Source organism: Sporobolomyces salmoneus (assembly GCF_050403485.1).
Source record: "Sporobolomyces salmoneus JCM6883 DNA, S_salmoneus_JCM6883_v1_ctg63, whole genome shotgun sequence".
Taxonomy (NCBI): Eukaryota; Fungi; Basidiomycota; class Microbotryomycetes; order Sporidiobolales; family Sporidiobolaceae; genus Sporobolomyces; species Sporobolomyces salmoneus.
The window spans coordinates 1-22,424 of NW_027481100.1; the positions used below are offsets into that span (position 1 = coordinate 1).

At 52.1% G+C, this 22,424-nt stretch overlaps 6 protein-coding genes across 6 annotated transcripts; 2 read left to right on the forward strand and 4 right to left on the reverse strand.

The window, feature by feature from the left end:
- Positions 1 to 1,295, reverse strand: JCM6883_000482 (uncharacterized protein; the record flags this gene model as incomplete). Its single annotated transcript, XM_076634525.1, has 4 exons — positions 1 to 104; positions 181 to 699; positions 778 to 1,077; positions 1,157 to 1,295. Coding segments are annotated over 4 exons (1,062 nt in total), but the record flags the coding sequence as incomplete, so codon positions are not given.
- A 2,278-nt stretch (positions 1,296 to 3,573) lies between these two features.
- On the reverse strand, positions 3,574 to 4,548 carry JCM6883_000483 (uncharacterized protein; the record flags this gene model as incomplete). The annotated part of the gene is made up of 3 exons (XM_076634526.1): positions 3,574 to 3,807; positions 3,868 to 4,203; positions 4,270 to 4,548. 3 exons carry the CDS (start codon positions 4,546 to 4,548, stop codon positions 3,574 to 3,576), a joined length of 849 nt encoding a protein of 282 aa, XP_076485465.1.
- Positions 4,549 to 4,998: 450 nt separating this feature from the next.
- JCM6883_000484 (uncharacterized protein) lies at positions 4,999 to 9,478 on the forward strand (the record flags this gene model as incomplete). Its single annotated transcript, XM_076634527.1, has 5 exons — positions 4,999 to 6,368; positions 6,454 to 7,140; positions 7,209 to 8,649; positions 8,715 to 8,946; positions 9,009 to 9,478. 5 exons carry the CDS (start codon positions 4,999 to 5,001, stop codon positions 9,476 to 9,478), a joined length of 4,200 nt encoding a protein of 1,399 aa, XP_076485466.1.
- Positions 9,479 to 9,953: 475 nt separating this feature from the next.
- Positions 9,954 to 12,966, reverse strand: GLN4 (glutamine--tRNA ligase; the record flags this gene model as incomplete). Its single annotated transcript, XM_076634528.1, has 8 exons — positions 9,954 to 10,884; positions 10,946 to 11,134; positions 11,203 to 11,506; positions 11,572 to 11,824; positions 11,911 to 12,135; positions 12,209 to 12,459; positions 12,541 to 12,612; positions 12,681 to 12,966. 8 exons carry the CDS (start codon positions 12,964 to 12,966, stop codon positions 9,954 to 9,956), a joined length of 2,511 nt encoding a protein of 836 aa, XP_076485467.1.
- Positions 12,967 to 13,045: 79 nt separating this feature from the next.
- JCM6883_000486 (uncharacterized protein) lies at positions 13,046 to 15,933 on the forward strand (the record flags this gene model as incomplete). Its single annotated transcript, XM_076634529.1, has 5 exons — positions 13,046 to 13,262; positions 13,333 to 13,477; positions 13,545 to 13,642; positions 13,706 to 15,000; positions 15,796 to 15,933. 5 exons carry the CDS (start codon positions 13,046 to 13,048, stop codon positions 15,931 to 15,933), a joined length of 1,893 nt encoding a protein of 630 aa, XP_076485468.1.
- Positions 15,934 to 17,546: 1,613 nt separating this feature from the next.
- Positions 17,547 to 21,856, reverse strand: JCM6883_000487 (uncharacterized protein; the record flags this gene model as incomplete). The annotated part of the gene is made up of 9 exons (XM_076634530.1): positions 17,547 to 17,684; positions 17,756 to 18,282; positions 18,353 to 19,061; positions 19,124 to 19,237; positions 19,306 to 19,736; positions 19,801 to 20,170; positions 20,248 to 20,367; positions 20,434 to 20,577; positions 20,636 to 21,856. The coding sequence occupies 9 exons, from the start codon at positions 21,854 to 21,856 to the stop codon at positions 17,547 to 17,549; spliced, it is 3,774 nt and encodes a 1,257-aa protein (XP_076485469.1).
- Positions 21,857 to 22,424: the final 568 nt, after the last annotated feature.

Consider the following 22,424-nt stretch of genomic DNA (forward strand, 5'->3'; position numbering starts at 1 on the left):
GACTCGAGCACGGTTGAGCGCTTTGCGACGACGAGCGTTTTCGAGAGCGACGAGTTTGAGGATCTTGGCGTTGCGGAGTCGAGTGTTCTTGCGGAATCGGGGGACTGGCAAGAGAGAGAGAGAAGGGAGTCAGTCACTGACTTGGGGTGAGAAGAGAGAGAGAACAAGAGTGAGACTTACAGCCTCCGTATCCGATTCCTCCGTGACCGAAAGATCGTTTCATGAGAGACGATCCAGCATCGGCATCAATCGAGTTTGATTCTTGAGGAACGTCTTCGGCGTCGAATTGATCGAAATCGGGAGAAGCAGCGGCGTACGAATTGTCTCCGATCGACGAGGGACCGACGTCGTTCTCGTTCGAGTTGCCTTCGTTGTTGTCGAGGATGTCGATTCCTCCGATTCCGCCGAATCCTCCTCCTCCTCCTAGGAAACCTCCCGAGAGTCCTCCTCCGTAGAGACCTCCGAATCCTCCTCCGAATCCGAGACCGTCTTGATCGACAGCGGCATCAGAGTCGAGTCCTCCTCCTTCAACAGCGTTCGGCGAAGAGGAAGCAGAAGAAGGGGAAGCGAGAGAGGAATCGGGAGAAGAAGGAGATTCGTCAAAGTTGTCGGCATCGGCGTCGGCGTCAGAGTCGATCAAAGGAGAGGAAGAAGAGTCGGAATCGATAGAGTCGGGAGAGTCGATCGAATCATCCGAACCTGGAGAACGACGAAAAGAGAGGCAGCCTTCGATGAGAGAGAGAAAAGAAAGAGAGAGGGGGAAGTGTTTGAGCTCACCGATATCGAGACCTCCAGATTCTCCAGCTTCATCGAATTGACGTTTCCAGATTCCTCCTCCAAGTCGAACGTTCTTCCTGAGTGCGGCTTCCCTCGCGAGAGCAGCGAGCTTGGCCTTGTTGAATCGAGCCGTGTCGAATTTACGATCTTTCGCGGCGGCAAAGTTGGCCTCTCGGTAGTTCTTCGCTGCGAGTGCCGTGTTGCGATCGAGGTTGAGGCGGTTCTTGCGTTCGGCGGCGATGAGAGCTTTGTTCTTGTTCGCACGGAAACGAGCAGCAGCGATTCGACGACGTCCTCCGACTGAGCAAGGTGGTTTTGACATGGTCAGCTCTTCATAGGCGATCACGAGAGAGGGAGGAAGAGAGAGGGAGAGACTGACAACCTCCGTATCCGAATCCGTGACCGAATGAACGTTTCTCGACGAGAGTGTTGTCCGACGACGAAGGAGGAGCGGGAGAAGGAGTCGCGAGAGCGAGAGGAGTGAGAGCGAGGAGTGAAACGACGATCGAGGAGAGCATGGTCGAAGGAGGTCGAAGTTGTCGAGGTCGAGGAGAGTGCGAAAGGAGGGGGAGAGGAAGCAAAGTGAGGAGAGAAGAGAGAGAAGAAATGAAGAGAGGAGGAGATTCGGAAAGTCATTCGCTCGCGAGCTTGAATCGAACTCGAGAGCCAAGAGAAGGAGAGCGAAAGATGTTCGACCGGAGATCACTTCGAAAGTTGCTCTGCCCTCTCCATTTCGACGTAGAGCGGCGAGACAACTATCGTCGGGTGCGCGTCTTCTCGCTCTCTTACAAGACGTGAGAGCGAGACAGAACGGAGCTTCGGAAGGGGAAAGAGACGAGGGTTGAAGATTGATGTCCCTTTCTCTCAAACTATCTTTCGCTCTTTCCTCCATGTCTCGTTTGCGCCCTCGCTCGAATGCTCGCTCGAATGCGGTCATATCAAACGTATCTGAGAGCGGGACAAGACGTCAGAGCGAGAATCATCGGGCTTGAAAGGAGCGCGAAAACGAGCAAAACAGGAATCACGAACCTCGTTTCGTTGTTACGTCTTGCGAGACTCTCCTTCCATTGCAGCTGCACTGTTGACCAATAGTCTACCGGTTCCTCTTCCGGACCTTGCAGTAGCGGGCTCCCTTCGAGGATGGGAGGAGGAGGAACGAGGCGTTTTCATCCACTTGGGACTGACGAGCGATCTTCGCGACGACTCGCCGGTTCGCTTTGTCATCGTGAAGATACTTAGATCTGGACGTGAAAGGTGCTGTCACCGCTCAGCTCGAGCCAAGGAAGACAAGGAGTTCACTCACCGACATTTGGAAACGAAAACTCCAGAGTTCAGCGGATCCCCTGACCGCACCTCAATCTCCCCCAGCGACGACCCTATTATCCCTGAGTACTGGTCTCGTCATTGGTCTCGCTCCATCGTGCAGAAGAGTCGGGCGGTGGGCGTCATCGTATTGAGGATCGTAAAGAGTTCGAACTCGATCAAGTTTCGCTTCTTTCGGAAGTATCGAGAGCGCTTAGCATGGCTAGAGACCTATCATATATCTCTGCCTGTCAGCCGAAGCTCGTGCGTCTTGCAGAAAGAGAACACGAACTTGAAAACTCACAAACTGATGAAACCCTTTCGTGTGAAAACCTGGATCTCGGGAGCGTGCAGTGCAAGAGCCGGAGCATGATAGAGCAGTCTAATATTCTATCGTTGCCGAGCGCAGTTTGGCGAGAGGGTTTGTGGGAGAGTAACCTTTGCTCGCAAGCTTGAACTTCTACTCTTCACTCCACTCGCCTCAAGATGGATAGACTACCAGTGGAGTTGCTCAGGATGATAGCAGGTAAGCCTGGCAACCTCTCGTCTCCGTGTTCGCCTGCTCAAACGCGCCTTTCTCGCCAGATTCGATTTCATCCAACACTCGCGTCTTCAACGCTCAGAGGGACCTTGCCTTGCTCTCGAGAGTCAACAGGACGCTCTACACGATTCGCCTCTATCGTATCTATCTCAACCCCGTCCTAGGAAATGGGAGAATGGTGAAGAGATGGATCGAAACTTTTCATCTCTCGTCAACCCTTGGTCAATCTGTACAGGTACTCAGGGCCTTCGAGGATGTACTGCGCCTGGTGAGTCTTCTCTTTGTACGTGCAAGAAAGGATCGATCCTTATTCAGAATCTTTCCGTTTCGAAGTCTACATATTCCCGCCCGAACGAACGGGAGACGAGGTGTCAGACTCCATCGACTCGCTCTGCGGACCCCACGGCAGTAAACGCAGCACGATGGAAGCGCTTCCGATCAGGGCATATCGCATAATAGCTTCATTCCATCTTGTCCTGCTCAGCGTTTCTCGCTTGGTTCTACTCGCTCCGGGCTGTTCTTCCTTCTGCTTCGCGCACATATCAAAGTTGAGACCCGCTTCGAACCGTCGCTATACCTTTCAATCGTCATTCATTGCTAAGTAAGTCTGTTCTACTTGACTCTGAGCCCGAGAGAGCAGTGCCCACGAAAAATGACTTTTTTGGGTCCTACCCGGCTCAGAATCCTCAATGTGAGTCTCTCCTCTCTTCCGTCTCTCCTCTTGCCATCCTGGGTTTTGTTCCACGTCAGGAAACGCAATGCCGCTGTTCTCGAAGACTCTCCGCTCATTCTCCTTCGTTCTTTCCGCCGCTCTCGCTCTCTCGCGACTGCTTTTACAACGATGCTCTCAAGCAGTCAGAATCGGGCAATAACAAGTGAGGCATGAGAGTGAAAGGGAAAGGTGAATAACAGAGTGAAGGAGACGAGATAGAGAAGTGTGATGAAAGGGGACTTCAAAAGGAAGACTGGTCACAAGGCGCGATCTGATAGAGCTGCCTCTTACGAAGCGACATCTGAGGGGGACCGCCACGGACGACGAGGGTGTGCTGAGATCCGGAGCCACTCGAAGTGTGGCCTTCGGCGCGAGCCTGTTCGAGGTGTTGGAGTAAAGATTCCGGCTCGTATTGACGAAGATTTGGAGGGAGTAGTGAATGCCCATCTTGATCAGCTCCTCTCTCCGATTTGGGCTATCGATCACAGTCGACGTCAGCTTCAGACCCGAGAGGTAACAACTCGCAAGAGCTCACTACTTCTCTCGACCATCGCAACTTTTTGAGAGCGCTCAATTTTGCCGCAAGCCAGTCGACATCCTCCTCCGACTTGATCCTATCCGTAAGTTCAGGGTTGACACCAGTAGACGGCCTCCAAGAGCCGAGACCGGTGCGAGACGGCCTATTCAACCCGAATTCGCTCCCGACGCGTGCCTTCCAACTCTTCATTGCGCGGCCAAGCCAACCGTATTGGCTGCCGGACGGAATGGCTTTAAGGACATTGAGTAAGCGTTGTATCCAATCCAATCGCTGCGGTTTGTCGGAAAGACTATCCGAGAGGAGCGAGGCCGGAGAATCCAAACAGTCCGAAAGCTGCGATGTTCATTCTTGGAGGTCAGCACGCGAGTCTCACAGCTTGTTCGACAGGAGTTGTCGTACCGGGTAAGAAATAGTCGACCTGACGTTGTGGAGTATGAACCTGACCCGCATGCTCAGGTAACCAGCCGCGAATGGGTGACTCGGGGGTAAGACTTGCGTGTAGGCCTTCGAGTAGTCCTCCAGGGAGAATGTCGAGTACATCGACTTCGCCCACTTGCGAGCCTGAGATTGCTCGAATTTTCCAAAGATGGCGACGGCATCGCAGATTCCGCGAATGTTGCGCTTCACTTCATCGAGAGAAGCTTTGAAGTCTTTGGGGACCTCCCCTTCTTGCGACATGGTTGGAGTGAGTGGAACGAGGAAGAGAGGAACCTTGAGCCTTGAGCCTTTGCGCTCAATGAAGAGGGGGGTCCTCGCCAAGCTCACTCCTCAAGGCTCGAGCTTTATCAACCCCTAGGAGGTCCACGAGAAGGAAAACTCGACCCGCAGTGCGCTGAGTCTCTCTAGATGGTATAGCGCAGTGTTCACCTTAGGTGCGAACTTGCGAAGAATACCCACCTGAAATCGCAGGGAAGTGAAACTGCGAAACTTTAGAGACTGCTGCGAAGACTCGAATAACGTCTTTACTCGGGATCGGTCCTGCTTGCCCCAAACACATACCACACTCGACAGTGGATCCTACGACCAGCTCACAGCGGGAGCCGGTGGATGTTGTTACAGCCAGTCGAACCGGGTTCGATCACTCGACTAACTCCTTGCTCTCCTTCCTTCTCGATCTCTTCAACTCGAATGGCAGATGACTCAACTACGACTAGCTCTACCGTAACACCTCAAGCCCCCTCATCAACTCAGCGACTTCAACCAACTCCAGCTGAATCGGTAATCAGAGGATGGAGATCTTCCCTCCGCAATCAGAATCAATCCCCTTCTAGAGGTACCCCGGCGCAGCAGCAACAACAGCCAGCAATCAGGAGAACCACTCGACCTCCTTCGGGAGTCTCTTCAACGAGATTATCGAGTAACCCTTCCCTCCTTTCCCTCGAACAACCTCCCTTGTCCCCTACGACTACGGTAGCCTCGAGAAACTACCCATACGCTACCTCTACGACTTCGTTACCTCCTCCCGTCTCTAGTGGATTCCCTCCTCGTTCCCCGACCCTTCCAACTTCTTCGCAGCACCCGCCCCGTCAGAGGTTCCCTTCGAACGGAGGAGGAGTCGGTAGACACGCAGCGCAATTACAGAGAGTGTACGATAAACCGAGGTACGACGCAGAGTTCGATCGAGGGAACAACCACAAACCTTCGACCGCTTCAAGTTCGACTCCGGCTCTCTTCGATCCAGATGCTCCTCCTTCCTCGTCAGTGTCAGCAACGGCATCGGTATCGACTGCTCGTCAACCTCACGCAGGATCGAATGGGAACGGGAATGGACCGGAAAGGAGAAGGGAACGAGAATTGAGGGAAGATGGAACGGTTCGACGACCTCGATCAAAGCGAGAACCGGTTGCGCCTCTCGATCTGGGTAGGAAGCAAGTGAAGGAAAGTAAAGAGTCATTGGAATCGGTCGAAACGGATTTCAGTGGGCGTACAAAGAGTTCTTCGGGAGGAGGAGGAGGGAAAAAGAGTAGAAGAAGGAGAGAAGGAGATGGGTTCGATGAACAAGGAGATAACGGAGACGCGGGTGCGAGCAGGAGACAGTTGTTCGATCCGAGGAGGGACGATCCGACGAGATTCAACAGCTCGAACAGTTTACCGCTTCCTCAACCGAAACGCAACAACTCGACCGTCACGGCTGATACTCGTTCTGTCGCGGGCATGTCGATTCATTCCTTCAATTCAGTCTATTCCGGAAACTCGGACGTCGTTGGCGCAGGAGGAGGAGGTGCAGAAGCCGACGATTCCGTTTCAATCAATACTACAAACTCGGGTCGGCTCACGGCGAACGATCCGGCACTCGCGAATCTCAAGCGAGCTTACCGTGAAGTGATGGATCTCGAGAAGAAGTTGCAGGACGAACATCGAGCGGCGATGGTCGCGAAAGATCGAGAAGACGATGAACAAAACGTCGGGAAAGGGGTCAGGTTACATGGGGCGGCGAAGAATAGTTCAGCGAAACACGATGACGAGTATTGGGTCAGATTGGCAAACGGTCACAAACAGTGAGTTTTACCTCCTCCTTTCTTAGCGAGGTTTCGGGGTTTTCAGTTGAGTTGACGAATGCTTGCCTGTTCTCGACCTTTGCAGACTCGCCGACGCTCACTACTCTTTCCTCCAACTCTCTCTCGATCCACGACTTCCTGCTTCCTACCATGCTCTCCCTCAGAAATACAACATTCCGACTCGACTCTGGCAAGTCGCATTCCATCAACTTCTCGAACGAATGCGACACGCAGTTCTCGCCGCTCCCTTCTCGACTCCTCAATTTTCCTCCGACTCAGCGACTACGGATTCAGGTTCTCCCTCTGCGAACGTTCTCGAACACTTGATCGAATTCATTCAATACGCCTACGGTCATTATTCGCAACTGTTCGAAGATCCTACCGTCGCAGTTTTCAGAGCGGCATGGATCGAACAACTCGGAGATTTGGCGAGGTATCGAATGGCGGTGGCAGGTCTCGCTTCGAGAGTTTCCGCCGCTCAACAACAACGAGAATCTCAACTACAACAGAACCTCACCTCGACTGCACTCGCCTCTCAACAACAACAGTTGAATGAGACTCCTCTTCGTCGAGAAGACGCCGCTTCGATCGGACAAGCCGCGTTGAACGATTGGGATCTCGAGGAACAAGAAACTTGGAGAGAAATGGCGAGGGATTGGTACGCTCAAGGAGTTGCGGAGACCCCGGGTACAGGAAGGTTGCAACATCATTTGGCGTTATTGAGTAAAGGGGAACGGGACGAGTTGAGGGGATTGTATCATTACGCGAAAAGGTGAGCTTTTTCCTACGTCTTCGCTGAACGACTAAGCAGAAACTGACGAGGATGACGCTCCCCCACAGTCTGACAGCCGCTCATCCTTACCTTTCGGCTCGAGAATCGATTCTCCCTCTCTTCGATCAAGAACATCAATCTCGTCGAACTCTTCCCGAAGTCGGCAAATCCGAACTCTTCGTTCATTTACACGGCATGCTCTTCACCAAGATCTCCCTCGACGACTTCGACGATTGTCTCGGTCGCTTCGTCGAACGCTTGCAAGAGGAAGGTTGGGCGTTGGAGAAAGGAATGGAGAGTCACGGTTCTTCGGAATCGACGTTGTATGGAGATCGGGAATGGTTCATGCTCGCAGTCGTCAATATCGCCTCGATGCTACAATACGGAGCTGAAGATGGAATCATCAAGAAACTCACGACGAAAGAACCGAACGAGAAACACTCGTCGAATCATCATTCTCGTCAACATCCGAATCGAGGAGGAGGAGGAGGGGCAGCTTCGAACAAGAACAAGGTCGCACCTCAAGCTATTATGCTTAATTCTGCTCGTCAACAACAAGCTCCCTCGGACGATGCCGAACCTCTCGCCGTACCTGATTCCGACGTCGTCAAACAGCTCGCCCCTTCCGCTCCTACCTCAGTCGACGACGATCCCCTCCCTTTCAAGCTCGCTCAACGACTCTCTTTCCAACTCCTCGATTTCTCCCTCTCTGATCCAGTTCGACGAATCGGTAATTCCGCCGTTGCGAATCCTTACCTCACCCTCGTCCTCACTTTCCTCTCGCACCTCTCGTTCCACCCCGAAGCGTTCAAACACGTCGAACGTTCCGTCCCATGGGAAAGTCTCGTCGAATTCTTCAACTTGTTACCTCCTACACTCGAAATTCGACTTGATACGCCTTCGAAATTGATGAGTTCGAGAGGAACTCCTTTACCGGAGGATTGGTGCATTCGAGGAATGGAATGGGCTGGTCGACAACTCTTCGGTAGAGGCTATTGGAGAACGGATAGAAAGAAAGGACCGAGATCAGGAGGAGGAGGAGGACCTTTGGACTCGATGCTTCCACCTCCGATTGAAGGTGTCGATGGAACGACGATGAGAGTCGAAAGTGAGATGGACGCTCTCAAATTCGATCTTACCGCTCTCGAGGAGGAAGGAGAATCGATCGGAGACGAAGATGGATCGGCTACTGCACTCGTTCTCGGTGAAGCTCGTTGGAGGAGATTGGCGATCACGGCGGCGTGGTTGGTCCGAAACGTCCCTGGATTCGATTATGATTCGAACGTTCGAGGCGACGAACCAAGGTTCAGAATCAGCGGTCCGCTCAAAGTCAAGATTGATCGATGGAGGAAAGAGGACGAAGATGCGAAGGAAGCAGAGAGATTGAGTCAGTTGAGCTTGAAGGATCGAGGAATCGCTGGAGACGACGAGGTCGAGAGTGACGAGGCGGAGAGTGACGATGAAGACGACGAGGATGAGAATGATTCTCCCGCCGTCAAGGAACTCAAGGTACGCTGATTGCTTCTCTGACTTTTGTCCTTCACTTGCTTACACGCTATCGCTCATTCACTCAGGCTCGTCGTCGTCAACTCAAATCCGTCATCAAATCGGCTCGCGCTTCTCAAGGAACGAACTCGTCTTCTCGCAAGGGTTCTCGCAAGATCTCAGCGAAAACTGCATCACTTCCGAAGGTCTTCCCTGGCTTCACTGTCCTCGTCTTCGACACGAACATTCTTCTCACTTCGATCAAACTCTTTTCCGAATTGGTCGAAGCCGCTTGCTGGACCATCGTTGTACCTCTTGCTGGTGAGCGCTCTACTCTTAATCTCTTGCTCTACCGTATGCTAATCTTTCTCTACCCTTCGCAGTCGTTACCGAGCTCGATGGACTCCGACACAACGCAACTCCTCTCGGGATTGCCGCCGGAGAAGTCATTGAATACCTCGAACAAGCCGTCCGCACTCACTCTCGATACCTCAAGATCCAAACGAGTCGTGGCAACTACCTCAAAGATCTCGCGATCCGTAACGAATCGATCGATTTCGCTTCTCCCTCTCCGGATTCGGACGACCCTCTCTTCTCCCACGAGTATGCTCGCAACATGGACGACGTTATTCTCCGAGCTGCCGCGTGGCAGAAGGATCATTTCACCTCGAGACTCGCGCTCGTCAACCCTCGAGCGGTCGCGGAGAGGAAGAAAGTTCCCGTCGAAACGGCTCAAGTCGTCTTGGTTACGTTCGACAGGAACTTGAGGTTGAAGGCGAGAGCTCGTCAGCTCGATGCGACGGACGAGAAGGAACTCAAGAAAGTACTCGAAATCGCTCTCGTCAATGGCTAGAACTCTCTCAACTCTCGCTGTTTCGACTTTTTCGATGAGGAGGTTCAATCGAACCGACTTCCCTCTCACAGTCCGCTGTGAACACTGTCCTCCCGGCCTCTTCTATCGTCAGAAGAGAACCAGGACACCTCAACCCCCCTCGTCTTTCACTCCCCTCGAATTCTCATTCGATCTCAACTCGGCTTTCCTCGCCGAGACACCTCTCCCCGTTACTATCCACTCAATACTTAGTTGATCACTGTCAATCTTGATTCAGTACATTCCTTTCGGTTTTCTTCCATTTTCTTCCTTCGTTTTAATAGCTTCCATTTCTTGTTTGCTCTCCTCTTTCTGCAATTCCGATGTTGGACTGAGACTACCTAACCTAACCTTGCTATACTACTCGATCGTTCCAAGGGAATCTATCCGGACCGCAAAAAGAGACAGGAACAAAAAGAAAAGAGAAACATGCTGAAACAATCTATCGTCTATCTTCTCACTTCTTCGCTCCCGCAACCTTTGTCTTGTCCTCCTTCAACCCAGTGATCAAGTTGAGTACCAAGTCTCCCTCGTTCTTTCCCTCGGTCACCTTCGAATCAAGGTCCAAACAGAAATAAGCGACTCGACTCGCTTGGAACCTGACGACTTCCAACCCATCGACACTCGGAGGTGCCTCCGTTCCGTTCTTCTCCGACTCCGCCTTCCTTAATCGAACGACCTCTTGGGCTCGTTTGAGAGATTGTTCGATAACTTGCCAAACTCCAGTTTCGACCATCGCTCCTTTAACGACCTCCTTCGATTTCGGATCGAGATCTTCGAGGTACTTGTCTCCCAACGTCGCCGGGTTATCCGATTTGAACAATCGAGAGAACATTCTCGTCTCCGAGATTTGAACGGGAGATTTCGAAGGTTCGTGTTGAGCGATCCAGTGAATCCATCCTTTCGGTTTGAAGTTCGAAGCGGCATCGTGTTCGTATTTACAAACGATGTGGTCGACTTGTCCGGTTTGTTCGTTGACGGTGTGAGAGACGTAAGTGATCGGTTTAGGAGTGTTGAGTAAACCGACGGTCGCTCCGGGACAAAGTCGGAAGAAGTTCTTGTCCGATTCGGTCCTGAAATCGTCTCGATCGATGAAGAGGTGTTTCGTGAAGGGAACCTTGTTCGAACCCATCGAAGGATCTTTCGGATGAAGAGGTTTCTCGATGTCGAGGTAGAAGTCCTCGGGGAGGTTTTCGATCGTGACTTTGACCGGGTCGACGATGAGCATGAGTCGAGGAGTGGACATTTCGAGGTGTTGACGAACGGTTTGTTCGAATCGGGAGAGTTGGACGAGCGAAGGGGAAGTCGAAACTCCAAGGTTCGAGACGAACGAAATGATCGCTGCTGGAGGGACACCTCGTCGTTTGAGAGCTACGAGAGTGTATAGACTATCGTACGTCGCTCAGGATCAATCACCGTAAACACGATGTTGAAGCTCAGATGACTTACCGAGGATCGTCCCATCCATCTACGTGACCCTCTTTCACCAACTTCAACAACTTTCGTTTGCTCGTGATCGCACCTTCGAGTGTCAACCTTCCGTACTCCGATTGACGAGGTTTGTAAACTTCCAACGCGTCGCACAACCATTCGTAAGCGGTTCGAGCTCCGATGAACTCAGTCGTACATAACGAGTGACTGTACGAAATGCCATCTTCTATCAGTCATTCATTCAAGAAGAGCGAAGAAGAGCAGGAAGAACGTACGAGATGTTTTCGAACGAATCGCAAAGACAATGTGTGAAATCATAAGTCGGATAAATACACCATTCTTTGCCCGTCCTGTGATGTTCTTTCCCCAATACCCTATACGCGATAATATCCCACATCGTAGGGTTCGAACTATTGATGATGTCTTGTTTCATTCGAAGCGTCATTTCTCCAGGTTGATATTTCCCATTCTTCATATCTTCGAATTCAGAGAGGGATTGAGCGATGGGCTTGTTGCGATCTTTCGATTCGAATCGAGGTCCGTGGGTGGGTCCTCCTCGTTGAGCGTTGATCTCCTCAGCTAAGAACACGACAAGATTTCAGTTATTTCAGAAATTGAATGACTGAAGAGAGCGAGGTTCTTACCGGTATCGTTCGAAGTGTAAGCCAATCCTTTCTTGATCAACAGTCTCGCCAACTCGTACAACTCCTGGAAATGGTCACTCGAATGAGTAATCTGGTAGGGTTCGTATCCCAACCATCGAATGTTTTCCAGAATCTTGTCGAAGTAGATTTGCTCCTCCGCTTCAGGGTTCGTGTCGTCATATCGGAGGTAACAGTGTCCTTGATGGTATTTCGCGTATCCGAAATTGACCGCGATCGCTTTCGAGTGACCGATCTAGAAGCGCGCGCAGGTTTTGGATCAGTTCATCTGCACTTTCGACCGGTCATGAGCGAGAGGTAGAAAGCCTTATGGTGACTCACATGAAGGAATCCATTCGGTTCAGGCGGGAACCTGGTGAACACTTTCCCTTTCGTCGCCTCCAAATGCTCCTTCATTCGTTCGGGAATCACTTGCTCGTTTCCTCCCGGCTTGTGTAGGCGAGATAACCATCCGGTGGCGAACATGTCGTCGGGAGAAGCGGCTGCGCCTGAAGGTGCGGCAACAGGGGAAGAAGAGGAGGCTGCGGTAGATTTCGATTTCGCGTCCTATTGATCGTTGCACATAGAGCGTAGTCAGCGTTGACTGACTGAGGATTGACAGACAAAACGCTACACCCACCTTCTTGGCAGCAGCTTGTTTCTCCTTCTCCTTCTTCAACGCTTCTTCCTTCGATCCAAAGGTCTCCTCGTAAACTTTCTCGACCGTCGCTTTCAATTCCAACGGTTGAACCCACCTCAACCCGTCGTCGAGTTTCATTTGACCGAGAGTTTTACCGATTCCGGACCAGTTTGTAGGGGAAATTGAAGCGAGGTTCGTTTTGACGTAGGAGGAGACGAGGGAGAGAAGTGCCGAAGGGGTGATGGTGAAGCCTGAGGGAAGATGAGTGGTGCAGAGGGGTGAAACGTGAGTGGTCTGGAGGTCATGAAAGAAGGGAGGGAGGGAGAGCTTACCGACTCCGCAAGTTTTGTCAAATTCAGCTTCATCGTAGGGAGCCGATTTCGAAGCAAGGTATTTGATCGCAGCTACGACAAGTTGGGTACTACGTCAACGTCGGGTCTCGACTGAGTAGTATGAACCTGCCCTGCCATACCTGCTACTTGATCCGATTTGGCCAAATCTCCCTTATGAATCTTATCGACGATGTAACCCTTTGCCTGATCATCCAACGCATTCCCATCTTTCGCTACTTGCAAGCACAATGCTCCAAGTTTATCATCGAGGGGTCGTTGATCGAGTTGAGTTTGTTGAAACAGTTTCAGGGCCGATGAAGCGTATTTGGATCGAACGGCTTCACTCGAGCGAGTGTTCGAGAGACCGCATGATTCGAAATAAGCGACTTGAGTCTCTTGCTCGGGTGTCAGAGGGGCGGGAGCCATCGGAGCGAGTGGGAAGAGGGAAAGAAGAGAATCGAGAGATGAGACGGTCGTTCTCCTCGATCAACGTCTCAAAAGCGCTATGCTGAGACTCGGCAAGATACTAGTCAGTCCCTCAACAGGTTCTACGCTAGTGCGACATGCCTCGACCTCGACGACGACTTCTCGATCAACTCGACAACTTCTCCAACATCTCGACCAACTCTTACACGAGCACTCAGTACTAGACGAGACGTGGAGAAGCAGAATACAACAAGCGATCACAGATTTGGACCGCAGGAGGTTAGCGAACGTATCGAGTTCGTTCTTTCTCCCCACCTCCTTCTCCCTCTCTTTCTGCACCCTGACCCCTCTTTCGAATGCGTACAGTCGTTGGAGATCGATCATCAGGAGTTCAGAAACTATCCAGCGCGATCCTGGACGATCCTCTAGCGAATGAGAACCCGCAAGATGTTACGGTCGCCCTCGAATCGAGATCCGTTTCTCCTACAACTTCTGAAGCCACAACACTACAGTCAGTATTGCACGCACAACCCCTCGCTATGGCGCAGATGATTGACGTACCGGGATTTATGACGCAGATTCGGAGAGCAAGTCGAAAATCCCGTTGAACTTTCGACTCTCCCGGCGAGATGGTTACAAGAGAACAACACGACTATCACAGAGATCGTGCACGGAGGTAAGTACATGCTTAACACACATCCTTACGAGTTACGCTAATGCCCCTTCGGTTCGCGCGCAGACGTTCCGCTCGAATCCTCATTCACGACTCTCCACCTTTCCGATGCGGTCCTCGTTCTCGTTTCCTCCACCTCCCTCCTGTCCTCCCGGTCCGCACAAACTCTTCTCCTCAATCTACATACGAAACCGAACCTCCTAGTGTGCGTCAACACACGAGATGCGTCTCCCGAGGCTGCGACTTCGATCCTCGAAACGCTTCAACATCAGTTGGATACACTGTTCCCTTCGACCTCGACAGCTGAGTCACAGCCGAGAGTGATGGCGGTTTCGACAGAACAAGCTCTCGAGGCGTTATCAGCTCTCAGTCCGACCGAAGTCGCCCTCGAAGGAGACAGCTCAACAAGCTCTCAGCCGAGTTTCGAAGACTTCCAGCGAGGATACTTAGCCTCTCAACTACCTCGACTCAAATCCCTCCTTTCGTCTATTCTCTCCTCTCATTCTACCTCCTCCGCCGTCCCAACTCCTCTACAACAACAAACAGCTCTCTACGTCCTCTCTTCCGCTTTATCTCGCGCCGCCTTCTCCGCTGCAACTCTCCAAGACACCTTGACATCCGCCCGAAACTCCCTCGAAGCGTTGTCACAACAAACATCCGAATCTTCCCGACGTCTCCTCGCTTCTCCTTCTTTCGGAGTCGATTCGAAAACTGGAATGTTCCCTCTACCAGATCAAGAACTCCTTGAATCCCGACAAGCGATCCAAGAGGTGTTCGACAAGAGACTACAATTCTACAAGTTGCCGTTCAACAAGATCGATGATATTTCTTCTGAATTATCTCTCGTTATCTCACAAACCTACCTCACTCGATTCGAGAAACACCTCCTCTACTCTACCGGTCTCTTCTCTTCCCATTCTACCGAACTATCGAAATCCCTCCACTCGACACTCGAGAAACCCCCGTTCAAAGAGAACGAACTCCTCCATTCCTCGATTCTCGAAAACGAAATCTCGAAATCCCTTCACCCTTCGCCAAATTCTCCTACTTACATCCCCCCAACGTCTCTCTCTACTCCGATCTCTCTCCGACGCTCTCAACTGCTCTCCTCCCCTCTATCAACGCTGCATCGAACCGCCCGAAAAGCCCTCACTTCATCCCTCACTCTCTCCGTCGCCTCCCTCCTGTCTGCCGTCGGACTCAACCTCGTACATGCCGTCGAACTCGCGAATTGTGCCGGAGTGGGAGTACTAGGGAGCACGCTAGCGGTGTGGTTGTTCCAGGGGAGGTGGGAGAGGGGAAAGAAGAAGTTTTGGAGAGAGTTTGAGAGGGTCGGCGGTGGAGTCAGTGAGGATTTAGGCGTAAGTCCCGACAGAATCTCTCTCTCGTAATGTCGTCACGAGGTCGGTGCATGCGCTACGACATTGTGAGCTGTAGAACTAATCTCTCTCTCTCTTGCGACCAGGTCATTACAAATCAGCTCGTTGAACGATGTGAATACCCGACGCGACTCGCCGTGAAGGGATACGAAGCGAAGATTCGGGAGAAGGAGCTTCGGTTGAGCGAGCTTAAGAGAGGGTTACAGGACATCGCAAGAGAGACGGAAGCGCTGAAGGGCGGGCGGAGAGAGGTGGAGAACGGAAGCGAAGCCGCTTAGAGGAGCATCGTCTCGAGGAACAGGGTGAGGTGATGGTCAGAGCGAGGATCGGAACGATGAGAGGACGTTCACCAAAAATGTACAGACACGAAAGTACCAATGACTTGAACGGAAGAGGCGGGTCGCAATGCAGGCCATGTGGAAATAAAAGTCGGGTTAGTCTTTGTTGTACCTCTCTCATCCACACGCTGATCGAGTCTCGAGACGAGACTTCGTGTCTCCTCTCTCGCCCCAAGAAAGCACGGTCCTCTTCTCGTATCTTCAGCGAACGGGCCTCGTGACGTACGTTCCCCGCATGAGAACCGAGAAGAGATCTCTGCTGTTGGAACCGGCTCGAGGCTCGAGCGAGCGACGTCCTTTGCTTCCACCTCGAGGTTCTCTTTCCCTCTTCTACTTCACTTCTCCTTTGAGCATGCCAACTTCGCGTGCACTCAACGATGTACGATCTTTCCCTCTCTTCCACTGTTCCGACACTGACCAATTCATGACCTTGGTGTAGGATGAGAAGAAGCTCTTGCTCGATTACAAGGTCCCCGAGTTGTACGAGCACTTTGTCGACCACATGTTGCTTGCTTTTGCATCGTCAACGATGCACCAGAATCGATCTCGACTCGTCGCTCAACCATCGAGTTTCTGAGTGAAATCCTACGGAGAGGATACGAGTCTGTCCTCGGTTCGTGCGGTCGCCGATGATGATACAGCAGTGGACGGTGAGCCTTCAACGCAAACAATAGACCATCTCTGTCAAAGTGAGCTGACCGGAATTGTTTAGAGCTTGGTTGCGTAACATCGCTCGTTCTGCCGGGAATACCTACAATCATCGATTACGTCAAGACGAACCTGGGCAAGGACAACCTCTCCCGCCCCTTCGCCGCCAGAGCCCTCAAGACGCTTGGGCAAGGTTGGACCCCCGAAGCGCTCAAACGGCTCGAAGCTCTACAGATCGAGTTGAACGACAAAGCTGGTGTTCCTTCGTTTCTTGCCTTGCCTCGCCACATCCCACTCAGAAATGTTTCTCTCAAGAAAGGATCCATTAGCAAAAACTTCGAAGGACGCTCCCCTTCGGTGTTGATGGACGATTTCCGTAAGGACGAGTACACGTTTTCGTTCCCGATCCAAGGTGAGCTTCACCTTCAACAGCCTCTTCACGATCACACTGATCTTATCAGGAAATGTTACAGGAAAGAGGGGCTTCATAGCGAGATGGACTCAGCTCCCGCTTCACTGCCCAGATGAGCCAGACGGTGAATTCTTCAACACCGACGACAAAAGTGACCCTAGCCTTCACCTCGCTCGAGGTTCGCCCTCTTCCACCACGACGTATCTCCGTCTCGATATAACCAAGGAGGAAAAATGGAACGAAACGAAGTTGTTGTCACTTCTGGTTCGAGCTGTGATCGTCAAAGAGGGGGACAGCGCTATCAGGCCTTGGAAACCCTCGGACGAAATTGTGAGTCTTTCTTTCCGTCATTGGTAGGTATATGAGTGCTAGAAACTCACTCACGCTTTGGCGCAGGAATTTCAATCATTGAAGGATGTGCTCTGGGCAGGTCTCTTCAAAGGGTCTTCTCCTCCTCCTCCGCCCCGAGGAGGCCCTTCGTCGGCCAGCCCCGCACTACCCGCTCGACGCTCGCGTGGTGGCTCGCACAGTCGTTTGCGCTCTCAATCGCCGCCGAAAGATGCACAAGAACTCAACTACCGTGATCGTCAAGTCAGTGATTCGATTCTCTCCTCTCACCCTCGACGTCTCTAACGCTTTGCTTCGTCAGGATCCTGAACGCCGACACAATTACTCCCTATCTCACCGTCAGCAATTCAACTATGGTATGCGTTTCGCTGGAGGATTTTGATCTTGGGATCCGAGCACTTCGCCAAAGATTTTCTGTTACTTTCCTTCGTACCGATCTTTCCGCTGTAGGAGGTCTAAGACTGTTTTTAGAAGAGATTAACTTTGCTGTCACGAGGCTGTCGATATCCGGGAGCGAGTCGCGAGAGCGAGAGAGCGCGAGAACTGGCGCGAGCAAGAGAGCATTTTCGTCCTATGAGGCAGGATATAATGGTATAGCAAGCAAACAGAGAAGCGTTGAGGGAGATTCACTACTCAGGAACGAATGGGATATCGAAACGGCACACAGACATGAGGAATAAAGAGGCGAATACAACGAAAGACGGGGAATCGACGAACTGGGCTAGTGGGAATCTACTGAGGGGAGACTTGTAGAGGATAGTCGTGAGGTTGCAAAGCGGAATCTAGAGAAGGGATGAGGATTCTTGAATCGCCGTGCTCGAGGAAGACTCGACGTTGGTCTCGCGCTCGATTGTGCTGGGAGACGTCGAAGAGGCAGAGAAACTGTTTCTCGGACTTCTTGGGACTTTCGCTTCGAGCAACTGTTATCAGAGAAAGGAGAATCCGTCAAGCGTTTGTCGCTCTTCCGGATTCGCGAAAATGCACGACTTACCTCATTCTTCAGTTCCTCTCCACTGACATCTCCAAGCCCCAACCCGATAGCCGTCCCGTTACCTTGCTCACTCGCTACTTCCTCCTCGTCCTCATCGAGGACTTGATCAGCTCCCAGTGCGAGTCCTTTTCTGAAAATCTCCCCTTCTTCGAGCGTCATCGATCTCGAAGAAGATTCGATTGGCGAGCGGCGAGAAGAGGTAGAAGGAGAACCGGGAGGAGTCGAGTCGGGTGAAGATGGGATCGAAAGGTGAGATAATTCAGGTTTCGAAATTGCTCCGGAAGCCTCTAAAGCGGAAGCCTCGACGGGTAGTTCGTCGTCAGAGTCTTCTGAATCGGAACTTGTGATCGAGAACGAAGGCGAAGAAGGTTGTTCCTCGGGATGAGCTGGCGATTGAGGAATGTCGAGATTAGACAGTCGAGAATCATTCGTCGACGGAGCGGCGGAAGAGGACGAGGGCCGATCGTATAGAGTCTTGGCAAGGTCGAGCAGCGAGGCGAGTTCCATCAAGAGCATCTCGGCCCGTTCTGAACCAAAAGAGAACCGTTTTTGAAGTTCAGCTTGGGCAGTATCGAAGGAGTTTTGGGGCAGACATACCTCGTTGTTGACCTTGACGCGTCGCAGCGAATGCTTCTGCAAGCTGAGCTTCCGCGAGTTGTAGCTGAACGAGTGCATCCCGAACGACTTCGCTCGCCGCGATGATAACTCCTCTTTGCGCCGCTTTCTGATCGACCTCGAGTAACTCCTTGACGACATCCCTCGTCTCCTCTGCCGCGGCGAACATCGTTCTCCCCTCTTCTCGCATCTCCTTCTTCTTCTGCTGTTCCAGTTCTTCCGCTTTCTGTCGTTCCTCGAGGTTGGCGGCCAAAGCTGATTTCTTGAACGATTGAGCGATCGTCACTTTCTTTCCCTTCCCATCAGCTTCCGCTTGTGCGTATTCCGTATTCCGTACACACGTCTCGAGGATATCTTGCGATAGTCGACTGAAGTCGGGATCGTTAGGAGGAATATTGATATCGAGACAACGGATTGTCGTGTTGAGTTTGACGCTGACGGCGAGGGCGAGTACTCCAGAGATGTCGATTTGGTTCGAAGTGAGGTCGAGGTGTAAGAGTGAACGAGCTTCGGGAAGGAATTCGGCGAATGCGATCGCTCCTTCCGAAGTGAGGCCGGTCGAATTGAGGAAGAGTCGTTTGAGAGCGGGAGTGACCATCATCGAAGCTCGAAGAGAGAGCATTCCCTCGACTTGAGGACCACAACATGGGTTGAAACTAAGATCGAGAGTTTCGAGGCATGTGTTGTAACGCTGCCTCGAATGACCGAGAGTCAGCTTTGCGACGATCAAAGGGGAGTGAGAGAGAAAGTCACCAGCGCTTCAGCGACCGAGACTAGACCCAACATATCGATCTTGTTCTCGCTCAGGTTGAGCACCTTGAGAGTTCGATTCCGTTTCAAAACTTGCGAAATGTAAGATACTCCACCCTGATTCGCAAAGCCGCTTGATTAGTCTCATGCATACCAATCGAAAGGCTAACAGAAGGAATGCGTACCCGTAAGTCGTTCCCTTTGACATCGAGCGTCAACAAACTCCCGATTCTCGGCAGTTCAGCGATTTGCTTCTTCAATCTCAATCTCAGTTCGTCCGCCTTCCACGCCTCTCGTTCCGCCTGCGCATCGATATTTGTAGGTCGATCGATCGCCGCATCCCGATCGTCGATGGGAGAGTCGACATCTTCGACCGAAACGAGAGGAACTCGATTGTAACCCTGTCTGATTGAAACGCTGTTGCTGCTTTCGAACGGTCGTGACGGTGGTCGATTAGGAGACGTAGAGCGAGGGGAAATCGAAGAATGGGGGACGTCTAGTTCGGTAGCGAGAGGGAAATCTCGGATCATGAGGGCGAGGAAAACTGCTGATGCCGTGTTGATTCGGTTCCGTCGGAGCGAGATATGCTTCAAGGATGACACTCGGATACCTTGAGCTGTAAATCCGAGAGCTTCTTCAATTCCTCCTGATCTGTGATTAAATGAGTGAGAGGATCGTACCGAGAACTTCCAACGCTGCTCCTCGCAAACCGCAATTCTCTAACCTCAACGACAGCACTGATCCAGCCTGACCATCCTTCTCCTCTTCTTTCAGTAGCGGTGCCACCTCGAACAGAGGCTCCATTTCTCTCTGATCCTCCTCCTCCTCGTCGACGTCGTTCCTCTCCTCCGTTTCGCCGTCTTCTGTCCGTTCCACAAGTCTATTCTCCGGCCGAGGTGAGTCGATATCGATGAGCGTAGGCGACAACTTGTCGTCAGTGGAAGTAGAGGAAGCAGAAGGAGGACAAGGAACGAGGGATTGGACGAGCCATTCGACGGCTTTCTTGTCGAGATTGTTCTCCGACAGATCCAAGTATCGAAGGAATTTAGCCTGGACATCCGTTGAAAATATCATTCGCTTAAGATCAGCGACGATATCAAGCTGCGAGAGTGAAGGAGTCACCTTACCTTCCGGACGAAAATCGCTAGCAGTTTCCATCCTTTCTGTCGAATCCGTTTGTTGTTCGCGAGCGAGATCGTCGGAATACACCCAGAGACGAGTAGAGCGTGTACGAGTGGTTTGATACTCTGCCAATGCGCAAGAAGTTGTTCAGCCTCAAAGTCAAAGAAAGCAAATGAGAGAGGTTCATTTACCTCGTCGTCCAACCCGCAGCCGTCCAGCACGAGTTTCTTCAGGCCGAAATCGACAGACAGCAGATCCGATAAAGCCTCGACTGCGCCATGACTCAATAACTCCCGTGAGAGGTCGAGCGTTTTCGGCGGTTTCGACGGATTCTCCTAAGAAATCGCATGATCAGCTCGCATGGCAGAGAGCATTCGAACATGATCGACTCACCCGGAGTAACCGCTTCAGTCTCTCAATCCCCGGTTCCTCCCTCGTTCGACAGCATTCCCTATACAGTCTCTCCAACTCTGCTCCCGTCCAACCTTTCGATTCTTCCTCCTCTCCCTCTTTCGATCTCTCCTTCCCCTTCTCGACTGTCGGACCACCACTTCCATTCTCGACCGCTCTCGTCCGCATCTTGATCCGAGTCCTCCATTCCTGATCGACTCGTTTCCTCGTTTCTGCTTCTTCTGCAGGAGCGAGAGGAGGTCCAGCTTGGAATCCGATTTTCAGATCGTTGAAGAATGTCGTGTGTCTCGCTGGAGGAGGTCGGGAACTCGAAGAAGAAGAAGGAGAAGAAGGGTTTGGGGAGAAGGAAGACGATGAAGCGCCGTTGATTGGGTAGACGACGGCGAGAGATTGCATTCGGAATCGAACTTGCTTCAAGGACTGAACCGAGAGAGAAGGTTGAAGAGACTGTGAAGGAGGTGGAGCAGGAAGCGTCACAGAGGTGGTCGGAATTGGAGAGGCGGGAGTTGTCGAGTGAGAAGAGGTCGCTGTAGTTTCGGAAGGAAGATTCGAAGATGAAGCAGGGGGAATCGGTCTTCCTGGCGCTATCGGTGCTTGTGCTCCCTGTTGCTGTTGTTGTTGAGCTCCCATTCCTTCTGTCCCAACTCCTGCAGCCTGACCTAACCGTTTAAGCGCGCTTCCCATCCAACCTCCCGCCGTGACCGCTGCACTGTTCATCGCTTCCCCCACGGCTACACTACTCGGTAACCCTGAACTGACGGGAACGACTCCACCTGCCAATCTCGAATACTGTAAAGGTTGAAGGATATCGCGTCGGAACGAGAATCGACTCGGATGGGCGGGAGCGGTCGAAGGAGGTTTCAGGATCCCTTTCTTCGGAGGGCGAGGTCGACGAGGTTTCAGTTTGATCACTGGGAGGTCGTTCGATTCTGGTGGAGGAGCTGGAAGGGAGTGGGAAACAGGTGGTGCGGTGTGAGGTAGATCCTTCTCGTCTTCTACGGCTGTTGTAGGTGCTGTACTAAGCTCTGATTGCTTATCTATATCCTCTGTACCTCCGTCTATCCCCCTAGCGCTCGTCGAGCCCTCCTCTCGTCGTCCTTGTTGTTCATCATCATCACCGGGAGAACGGGGAGGGAGAGCCTGTTCGGAGGCGCCCGTACCCTCCCTAGTCTCTACTTGATGCTCATCAACGGTAGCCTCCATTCGGCAGCTGGGTTTCGAGGCAGGTCGAGGAAAAGTCGGAAGTTGGTTGAGGGAGACCCTCTCACGAGCAGTTTTCGCAGCGAGTTGCACTGATTCTGAGCTTCAGTCGATGAGGACGCTTCAGAGTACTGGAAGTCCCGATTGAAAGCTGCGGTGTCGAGGGAGAATTGGGTCTGGAGGGAGGAAGCGAACGAAACAGCAGCGAAACTTCGCAAACTCTGTTGCTCCTCGAATCGCTGTCTGCGACAGGTCAACTGCGACCTTGGACTTCCAAGCATCGTTCGAGGAGGTTTGGTCCTTGCTCTTCTGGAACATGGGGCGTCTGGCAGAGCTGCAAGCCGTCGCAGTTTTCCTCCGACTCGCTTTGCGCTCACAACTCTGGCTGTTGTAAATCGCGGATCTGTGTCTATTCGCTGAGGCTGGTCGTATTACGGTGCTACAGTAACTCTGACATCCACTGATAGCTCAAGACTGAAAGCAGACAACCCATATCTACGTCGCACAGTTTGAGCTAGATCCATATCGTCCCCATGCGCTCGCCCTCTCGAGATAGTAGCTCTTCTCTGAT